Source organism: Miscanthus floridulus, chromosome 8, assembly GCF_019320115.1.
Source record: "Miscanthus floridulus cultivar M001 chromosome 8, ASM1932011v1, whole genome shotgun sequence".
Classification (NCBI taxonomy): Eukaryota; Viridiplantae; Streptophyta; class Magnoliopsida; order Poales; family Poaceae; genus Miscanthus; species Miscanthus floridulus.
Window position 1 is genome coordinate 69,966,871 of NC_089587.1, and position 10,976 is coordinate 69,977,846.

A 10,976-nucleotide genomic window follows, 5' to 3' on the forward strand; every position below is an offset into this window, starting at 1 on the left:
TGCTGGAGCCTGAACACACCACTATAGGAGCGGCTCCAATGTTAGCCGCCCCTAAAAAAAAGATTACGTTGCTACCAACTGTTTTTCACGTAGTGAAGCTTCTCATCACGTTGGAAGGCCCAACTTCCTCAGTGCCTCTTCACCACATCATCGTCGTGTTGTTCGCCAAGTAGAATATGCACAAGGGCTTGGCACATCAAAACCATCACGAGAGGCACGCAACAAAAGCAAATACAATTATATCTTAAGAGGAACCCGAAGGCTTCACGGATTGGGACTCACCTAAAATTGCGAAGACACAATATATGAGTGGGGAAAAAATAAGAGAGGGAGATGACAATAACCTTAAGGAACCATTCAACAATAGCTGTACGGAGATCATACCCTAGGATGCAATGGCTGACATGAAGAGATGACATATTACAATGTAATAAATAAAAGGTACTATAAAATTTTATTTTTAAATAAAAAATCAAAATATATAATAAGAAAAGTCTATCTACTCGTGCTATTTGTGCGGACTGTCTTGCTAGTTGAAGGACATATTGTACGTTGTGCTATTTAAATGTTTAGTTCGTCTGAAAAGAATTGCAAAAGTTCAGTTCACCAATTGTTAGGCAGAAGCTACCTGCCGTTGCAATAGTAATGATTCCAAGGCGTTGAGCAGTTTAAAACATCACGGTTTAATAGCAGTTGGTACCGGCACTTAATTATCTATGTATATATGTAATAACCTACTGATCGAAAGAACAATGGTGAACATAAAGAATTGTGAAGTAGTACTAAGCGTACTAGTCAAACACAATTTTATATGTTCTTGCGTGCATGAAATGTGGATGGTAGCATATACTGAACCAAGCAATGGAACGAAGATACCCAATAAGGGGAATGTTTCAAGATCAAAGACACAGAATAAAATGATGAACTGTACGGCCCCGTTCGCTGGTCTGAAATTTGGCTGAAAAACACTGTTCCGGCTGAATTGTTGTGAGAGAAAAACACTGTTCGGCTGGTTCGATGAATAGTAAACTGAGAGAGAGAGCAGTCGGCTGGCTGGTCAAACCAGACCAGCGAACTACGTAACGACCTAATACGGTGCATTTTTTTATTTGTTTGTCTAAAATAATAGAGCTGAGAAAATTTGAGCTAGATGCTTGAGTGTGGTTGTAAGTTGTAACTACATGCACACCAGCTGGAGCTGGCTACTGAGTACGGAAATATAATTGCTTTCTAGAAACAGTACCAGTGCTAAGCAGACATGCAGATATCGATCTTTAATTAAATATAAACAACTATCAAGTCAACCTCTGGTCGTTGCGATCGTCGTTGGAACAGTGTTTGTCCGTTTCGATATGTGATGATGTGATAACCATGCATGCAATGCAATGCATTTCTGTTGGAATAATCTAATATCAAATTCTTTGCCGGCCAGTACGTACGTCTCCTCCAGCTCGAACCCTAACCCTAGCTAGCTATATAAGCACCACCATTGCTGCAGACATTTCTCACCTCCAAGCTCCAAACTTGTTTAGTGTCTACAGTCTCTATCTACTCTCTAGAACGTAGCAGCATCTGGGACTGGCATCGATCGCCGGCCGTTTCTGAGCAAGATGGGGAAACCTTTCCTCCACCAGCTGCTCGCCGTCGTCCTTGCACTCTTCGTCTCGCCGGCGAGATCGGGCGACTGGCTTCCGGCCACTGCCACATTCTATGGCGGCGCTAACGGCTCCGACACAATGGGTAACCTAGCTGTCTTTGTCTTTGTGATCGTGAATCGTGAATCGTGATGATCAGTTCGAGCATGCATGCATACTACACGACGTCTGTATATGGGCTTTGATCGATGAGCACGAACATACGCATGCGTGCAGGTGGCGCGTGCGGGTACAGCGACCTGTACGAGCAGGGCTACGGCGTGAATAACGCGGCACTGAGCACGGCGCTCTTCAACGACGGCGCGTCGTGTGGACAGTGCTACGCCATCATCTGCGACAGCAGTAAGACCGGGTGGTGCAAGCCCGGCAACAACTGGGTCGTCGTCTCCGCCACCAACTTCTGCCCGCCCAACTGGGACCTACCCGCCGTCGGGGACCTCCCCGCCGGCGGCTGGTGCGGCCCGCCCCGCCCCCACTTCGACATGTCCCAGCCCGCCTGGGAGAACATTGGCATCTACAGCGCCGGCATCATCTCCGTCCTCTACCAGCGGGTGAAGTGCTGGAAGAGCGGCGGCGTGCGCTTCACCATCGCCGGCTTCAACGGCTTCTACATGGTGCTCATCACCAACGTCGCCGGCAGCGGCTCCATCCAGAGCATGGCGGTGAAGGGCACCGACACGGACTGGATCCCCATGTACAGGAACTGGGGCGCCAACTGGCACTGCCTCTCCGGCGGGCTCGTCGGCCAGGGCCTCAGCTTCGCGCTCGTCTCCACCGGCGGCCAGAACCTCGTCTTCCAGGATGTCGTGCCGGCTTGGTGGCAGTTCGGACAAACTTACACCACCTACCAGAATTTCGATTACTAATAACCTATATACACTGCTTCATTCATTCATTCCACGACGGAAATCACTTTATATTATTATACAACCGCCAACTGATCATTGAGAGTATATATATGTTGTAACTTGTAAGTAAAATACTTGGTTATTTCCTCTTAAAAAGTACACTTGGTTACTATGTGTTTGTCACTGATTTGATTTGTGGATTTGAAATTGCCACCCACGAATTATTCTTTGCTTCATCTTGGAGGCGCATACTTGTTTCACTAGTAGATAAAAGTTGCATCAAGAGTTTCAATGCATGCGAGTGCGTTATCAAATAATTATTGAGAGTTATATATATATATATATATCATCCTGATCACAGTTTAGTGCACCTCTCTTCTAACAATCAAAGCGTGACAATAGCCAACTAGTGGTGTTTCTCTTCTAACTAACAGCCTAGGGCGGAGGATCCAATATGGCACTCGCCATACCTGTTCCATCGCGGATACCCCTTGAAATCACCAGCCGACAGCCGCCCAAGTTCAACCTCCGTTGTATCTCTTGATTTTCTGAGCACCGCTTTGTGGTTTACCGAAAGTCGGCACCCCGATATTGATCGTTGCCAATCCAAAACCTCATCAGGCACCTCCCGCTAGGCCCCAACCGCCACTGCCAAGCCATAACCATGCTGAACTAGGCCATAGCTTCCCTAGGTCACGACCATTTACCCCACTTTTCATCTTTCTACTGTCTGGATCCCCTTTGGTTGGCCCTCGAGGTCTCTTCGATCACATTACAAAGCAATGTTATCCTAAACAGTAAACAATAAACAATTAGTATTTTATCGTTTAGCTAATATTTTGGCTAAACGACCACTTAAAAACTGGCAAACAACCATTTAAATGTGGGTAAGCGGTTGATTAAATGGAAACAGTATGTAAATGGGTTAAACGACGTTTGTATGAACAGTATAAAAAGAAGCATAACCTTGCAATAAAAGGTGATAATGTTGCGCCCGGTAATGTTGCAATAAAAGGTGATAATGTTCCCCACCCGAAGCCACGCCACCTCGCTTCTATAGCCTATGCCACCGCTGCGAGTGTGGCCCGCGCTGATCGCCCGTGTGCCCGCATCCGCAACCAAACATGCCGCCCATTGCCCAGCACAGCGCGGCGCTGCCCCCTGGTTCCGCCCTGCTCGGACGGGAGTGGAGGGGAATGCATTAGAGAGAGAGAGAGAGAGAGAGAGAGAGAGAGAGAGAGAGAGAGAGAGAGGGGGGGAGGGAGAGAGAGCGAGAGAGGGAGAGGAGCGGAGGCAGGCTTGTGCGAGGGAGAAGTGGATTTGAGTGAGGGGCGACGGTGATACAAGTACACTCCAAAATTTCCAACCAAATCTAAGTAAATTTCTAGGTTTGATAGCCCTAGCACTCTACACATTTGTTACCAATTAATGGTTCGTGTCACAAACCGGCATGAAACTAATTTCACCGTCGATTCGTGTCATGAACTATTGGTAAAAAAATCTCCCAGATGGATGCACAACTTCATTACAAATAGGTGGTGATATATTATCAGCAACAATATTAACAGAACCGGATGATGAAAATGTCATTCGCACAAACTATTGCAGTGGTAGTGATTGTAGGCCCAACCAGTCATGAACCCCATTCACCTTCATTTTTTATACCACAGAAAGTTTTTATACCACTGAAAATTTTCTACGGCCAGTACCCACCGCCACTAAAAAATGATTTCTTGAGGCAGTCGGCAACATGAGTTGCCTCTAGAAATCATTTTCCAAAAAAATGGATAACTCCCATAAAAAATAGCAAAAAAGAAGTAAAAAAAGTCACGCAGTTTTCATACAGAATGGTTTTTATATGGACTTTGGTTTGTAATGACTTCATATGAACCTATCATGTATGTATGGTTTCCTAATTAATTACGATGTATTTGTTATCGTGTTATGTGAGATATATGATGGTAGTGAGATATATGTAATGCGTCAATAATATTAGACACTATAACATCTATTTGAACGTAATGTAATAATAAAGTAAATTAAAGAAAGGAAAATGTAGATCACTATCAATTGAAGTCATTGACTCGACAATGACCCTAATACTATCACCGTCGTGTCAAGGTTAATTAGACCCGGCAGTGATATCCTCCTATCGCTTCTAGGTCTAGCTAGGAACATGTAATGATAGGCTAGTCCGGTCACTAAAATTGTAAGTGATCGAGAGCCTTTGATTGAGACGCTTGGCATGTACAACCGATATAAGGAGAAAAACTCTCGGCAAGGAGAAAAACATGGCCGCTGACCCTCTGCTGCAAGATTGAAATCATTGACTTTCAGAAAAAAAAAAGATTGAAATGATTGTACCACTATTTGAGAAAAACATGCCGCTTGCTTTCATGATCCTATAACCCCGGCCTTTTGTTCATCCTGGATTCTGCATCTGTATCCACCGGCTCAATAATAAGCTCGTCACAGCCATCATAACTCATAACCCATGTCCATGGAGTAGTCGTGCTCAGCTCAACACTGTAGGAGCTCAACCGAAGAGAAGCAGCTCGGTTGTTAGTTTAATCGCAATCATGCACAGCTCTTAAGGTTTGAACTCCTCCCCGCCGTATATTCCGAGTCACCTAACAGTAGGAGTTTTTTTCTTTTTGGCCAGCACGTAACAGCAGCAGTTAAATATCAAATTCTATGATTTCCTTGGAAGACCCACAAAAGTCTCTATTTTATCTGACCTAGCGAGGAACCTTGCTTCCAATGTAAGATCGTTCTTTTTTTCTCTGGGTGAAGTTAGAATATTTTTTCATTGGGACAGGCAAGCGCCTGGACGTCCGGACAGATGCTTACGCCTGCTGTGTTCGTTTCCCGCGCACGCGTCCGCCAGCCCCCAGCACGCTCCCTCCACAGCCCCTAGCGTGCTGCGTGCCCCGTCCGTCGCCCGTCCGCAGGCCCCCGGCTCGCTGCGCCCCATGCCCCAGCGCCCCGGGGCCGTGCCCCCATACCTCTAAAACATGAAATACTTGCAACACGAAACACTTGAATGCAACATATGTCTGAAACATTTGGAACATACGCTCGTAACATATGTTTGAAACATATGCAACATCCAGATAAAAATATTTGCAACATTACGTCTGAACGATGAAATATTTTTATATATGTATTGCAACATATGCAACATCTAGATGTATTTTTGCAACATCCAAATAAACTACATGCAACATTCGTCTGAAACACCTGGAACGTACACTTGCAACATTCGGTTGCAACGCAATGCCACCTTGCTGCTTGGGCGGGTGGATACTCGTCATTGCGGAGCTTGACGACAGCGCGGAGGTCGCCGATGCATCAGCGGCGTGGGCAACTCGCTGATAGGGCGGCGGCACATGAATCTCCTCCCCTCGCCTGCCGTCATGGAGGCTTGCCGGCTCGGTGGAGGGGCTGTGGCGAGGGGGCAATGCAGTGGAGGTGGCCACAGCGAGCAGATGGCGTCGTGGAAGCGACCGTGGCGGGCGGATGGCACGATGGTCACAACAGAGTGGGGAATGTTCTGAATCACTGATGCGTAGTAGAGAGATTGGGGGAGAGCAACTGCACCAGAGCATAGAAGGCAGACCGGTCGCCTGCACCGGCCCACAGGCCCAACAAGCAAGCGTCCAGGACAGATGGATGCCCTGGCCCTGCATTAGCGTTTTCATTTTGTCGGGGACCAATACTAGGGTACCCAAAGAGGAGTAGCTAATAACCATCAACGTTGATTCATCCGAACGGTCAAGAGCGCGACTACAGCTCTTGCCGACCCCCAGGTACGCAAGCTCCGCCTTGCCCAGCCTCTGAGAGATGGCTCCGCCTCGCCCGACCCCTAAGGGCTGGCTCCGCCTTGCCCGACACCAAGGCCACGGGCTCCGCCTCGCCCGACCCCTGAGGGTTGGCTCTGCCTAGCTCGACCCCTGAGGGTAGACTCTGCCTCGCCCAACCTCTGGGGGTGGGCTCCGCCTCGCCCGACATCGAGTCTGCGGGCTTTGCCTTGCCCGACCCTTGAGGGTGGCTCCGCCTCACCTGACCGTTGGGTTTGGGCTCTGCCTCGCCTGAGCCTTGGGTTTTCGCTCTGCCTTGCCCGGCCTCTAGGGAGGAACTCCGCCTCGCCCGACCCCAAAGCCACGAGCTCCACCTCGCCCGACCCCTAAGGGTGGCTCCGCCTCACCCGACACCGAGGTCACAGGCTTCGCCTCGCCCAACACCAAGGTCGTAGGCTCTGTCTCGCCCGGCACCAAGGCCGCGGGCTCCACCTTGCCCGACCTCTAAGGGCTGGCACTGCCTCGCTCGACCCTTGGGTTTGGGCTTCGCCTCGCTTGAGCCATGGGTTTGCACTCCGCCTCGCCCGGCCTCTTGGGAGGAACTCTGCCTCGCCCGACCCTGAGGCCAGAGTCTCCGTCTCACCCGACGGAGACCCATACCACCGCCAACCACTCTATGGTCCAAGCGTATGGGCCTAGGTAAAAGCTCTAACACCAGGGAAGAGACTAGCATGCCTCGATGTAGCCCGCGACCCACGACAGGCCATACCTGGGGGTTCACATCAGGAACAGCATCAGACGCACCGATGCTATTCTGCCTAACCCCCGTACGAACACTGATGGGTGCATCAGTTCACCACGACATCCGCCAGGACAGAGTGGAGCGCCATGATAGGTAGACGATGCCTGCACATGGCGCTAGTGACAGATAGGGCCATGATGAGAAGATGTCCCTGTTGACGTCTATAGGGTCAGCGAGACCCACATAAAGGAGAAGGACCCAGCGATCCTAAAAGACTTCTTCCTCTCATTCTCTTCTCTTCCTCCATTGTAACCCGTGCTCTCCCTTGATCTATAAATGGAAAGGCAGGGCATCCCACAAAGGGGACCGAATCGAACACATCAAAACCCGACTCGAAACCGAACCTGAATCCATCGGAACTCATCACAACACACCACTAGAGACTTGGGACCTATCCATCTCAAGACCGTTTGTAACCCCTAGTATGAACTTTCAGTGCTAGTAACACGAGCAACAGCAATGAACTGGACGTAGGGACATTCTGCCTGAACCAGTATAAACCTCGTGTCCTCTTAGCACACCATCCGGGCCAGACACACAATAATACAAATTTACTCGTCAGTGGAAACTCAAAACACCGACAATTGGCGCGCCAGGTAGGGGCCTTTTGCGCATCTCGACATCCACACCAGTCCTCGAATGGCTAGTCACAACCTCAGCTGGGTCTCGGGCGCGCACGTGCGCTTTGGGCACCTAGACTTCATCGTCACGGTGGAGGGAGAGTTGCAATGGCTCCTGCCACCGTCGGACCTCTCCACTCCACCAGCCTCGACGCAATCACCGAGGCGCTTGAGGAGCTACTGTTACACGCACCGGGGGCCGCGCACCCAGAAGCAACCAGCTTCTCAACTTAGACTACATGAGGTTAGAGCACCAGCTTAGCGCCTTCCTGGGACCCTGGCCATCCTTGGGGGACCTACGCCACCTTACCTTCTTGTTCGCCAACATCATGGCATAGCTTGCCGGAGGGGAGCCGCTCTCTGCAGAATACCTCATCCGGAGCGCCCCGACAGCGCTCTCATTCGGTATCCGCAACGCCGCAGAGACCAATGGCCACCCTATGGCGCAACGCACGCCTTCATCCCCCATGAACGACAGATTCATGGGGGATGACTGACTATGTCATGGAGTCTTTCCACGACCTCCTCGTAGGAGAATCAGAGTCACCCTCCACCTCAGACTCTAGTAGGGGAGCCATCACCCCTCTCGTGAGTGCTTCATGATGGGTACCCCGAGGGACACGTTGAAAGCATCCAAGAGGAAGAAGCTACCCCAACGAACGACCTCGACGATGAGGTCGAGGGGGAGATAGGGGCCCTACCCCCCTAAGGATGGAGCGGCTAAAGGCCCGGCACCTAGAGCTCGAGGAAGCATGAGTCCAGCTCGAGCAGGAATGCATGAAGCACAATCGGGAGATCAAGCGCCACGGAGACGGTGGGCGTGCGCGCCATGGCCCGCGACGTGAACTGGAGGATCATCGCGGATGATGACGCCCTCCCGCACTTCGCCTGGGCAAGCTAGAACATCGCTGCTACGGCGACCTTGCTCCTAGGGCTTCCAAGGCTCACGACGCCCGAGGATCATCGAGCCCACCATGAGATTCGCACGCTACTCGAGCGTGCGGCAGCCTAGTAAGTTGAAAGCTCATTGTCTCGACGACGCGAGCTCGACGCCAGCCTGCGTGCACCCTCAGAGCGACATGACAAGGACATGTCGGTCCACCAGGCGCCACAAGGTGGTAGGCAGTGCATCACGGTCCCAGTGCATGAGCATCTCGGCTACGACCGTGACGCACGTGACACCCTCAATGCCCGCAAATGTACCCACGATGATCCGAGAGAGGGAGCTAGCCATGGCTATCACCCTCGTCATGGCGGACGCTACAATAGCAGTGAGGACCAAAGCCCGAGCCCCGACCTATCGGGGCCTTAGGCCCTCGGCCGACACATTCTCAACGCCGCCTTCCTGCCAAGGTATAGGCCACCAACCTACATCCAAAGTACTCTGGGGAAATGAACCCTGGACTATGGCTCGAGGATTATCGGCTTGCCTACCAAGCTGGTGGAGCGGGATAATGATGATTTCATTATCCGCAACCTTCCATTGTTTCTGGTCGATTCAGCGCGAACATGGTTGGAACACCTTCCGCCCAACAGAATCCAAAGTTGGGCGGACCTAAAAGAGATCTTCGTGGGGGAACTTCCAGGGCACATATAAGCTCCCTAGGAACCCATGGGATCTTAAGAACTGTCGATAGAAGGCCAGAGAAACCCTCTGTGGGTACATCTAGCTCTTCTCTCGGCAGTGCAATGAGCTACCTAACATCGTCGATGCCGACGTTTTAGGAGTTTTCATATATGGGACCACTTGTGAGTCCCTAGTTCACAAGTTAGGACGTAAGGGCCTATGAACCACCAAGGATCTCCTCTACATCGCCACTAGCCATGCCTCGAGCGAGGAGGTGGTCGGAATGATCTCCGTCCACCTCAAAGGCAAGGCAAAGTGGGACAAGGATGCCGGCGAAGGTGCCTCCAACCATCCCATCGAGAAGAAGAACAAGCAGCAGCGTGGGGGCTCGCTCATGGCCGACACCGACCATAGGGGGGTCAAAAGCCCGTGGAGGGCACCCCAAACCACTTCAAGAGGCTACTCGAGGGGCCATGCCCAAACCATACCTTCCCTGTCAAGCACCTGTACAAGGACTATGGCCACATGAAGTAGTTCTTGTCTAGAGGCTCCAACAAAGGGGAGCATGGGAAGGACCCTGACCCGACCATGGACGAAGCCTAGGGGAAGGATGGCGGCTTTCCAATGCCAGATGGCTACCTCATGATCTTCAGAGGGTCAGTAGCCTATGACTCCAATCGCCGTCAGAAGCTCACACGCTGCGAGGTCTACATGGTCGAGCTGGCCGAGCCTACCTTCCTTCGATGGTCGGAGTCTGCCCATAACCTTCGATCGGACCAACCACCCGAAGAGTGTCCTGCAACTAGGGAGATACCCGCTCATGGTCGACCCAATCATCGGCACAAAGCGGCTCACCAAGATACTAATGGATGGAGGCAGTGGCCTCAACATCATATATGTCGAGACGCTTAACGCTATGGGCATCGACCGAGCGCACATCCAATTGACCAGAGAGCCTTTCCATGGCATAGTGCCTGGGAAAGCAGGCTATGCCCACTTGGGCAGATCAACCTGCCCGTCACCTTCGAGGGCCGTCCAACTATAGGATGGAAACCCTCACCCTTCGAAGTGGTTAGGTTCCACGGAACCTACCACGCCATCCTGGGATGACCATGCTATGTGAAGTTCATGGTCGTCCCCAACTACACCTACCTAAAGCTAAAGATGCTAGGCCCAGGCAGGGTCATCACCATCGGCACCTCCTTCCAACAACGCCTACGAGTGTGAGGTCGAGTGCTATGATCAGGCCGCAGCAATCGTCGCCTCCAAAGAGCTCACAGCCATCAGGAAGGAGGTCACCAAAGAAGCACCCAAACCCCAAGCAGTCGGTCGGGTCCTTCGAGCCAGTGCAGGATGCCCAAGGAGGTCCCCATAGACCTCAGTAGCCCTGAAGGCAAAGTGGTGCATATTGGCACCACGCTTTCCTCCAAATAGGAAAGCTCGCTCGTCGGCTTCCTCCGCGCCAACAGAAATATCTTTGCATGTAAACCCTCGAACATGCTAGGAATTCTAAGGGAAGTCACCAAGCATACTTGAAGATCTGGCCAGGCTCCAAGCCGGTAAAGCAACGCCTGTGTCGCTTCGATGAGGGGAAACACAGGGCCATCGGCGAGGAGATCACAAAGCTTTTGGCGATCGGGTAGAGAGAGAGAGAGAGAGAGAGAGAGAGAGAGAGAGAGAGAGA

The 10,976-nt window shown here is 51.3% G+C and overlaps 1 protein-coding gene across 1 annotated transcript; it reads left to right on the forward strand.

Moving 5' to 3' along the window:
• Window positions 1–1,598: 1,598 nt before the first annotated feature.
• On the forward strand, window positions 1,599–2,521 carry LOC136472465 (expansin-A19-like). The gene is made up of 2 exons (XM_066470167.1): window positions 1,599–1,740; window positions 1,872–2,521. Exons 1-2 carry the CDS (start codon window positions 1,611–1,613, stop codon window positions 2,519–2,521), a joined length of 780 nt encoding a protein of 259 aa, XP_066326264.1. The 5' UTR covers window positions 1,599–1,610.
• Window positions 2,522–10,976: the final 8,455 nt, after the last annotated feature.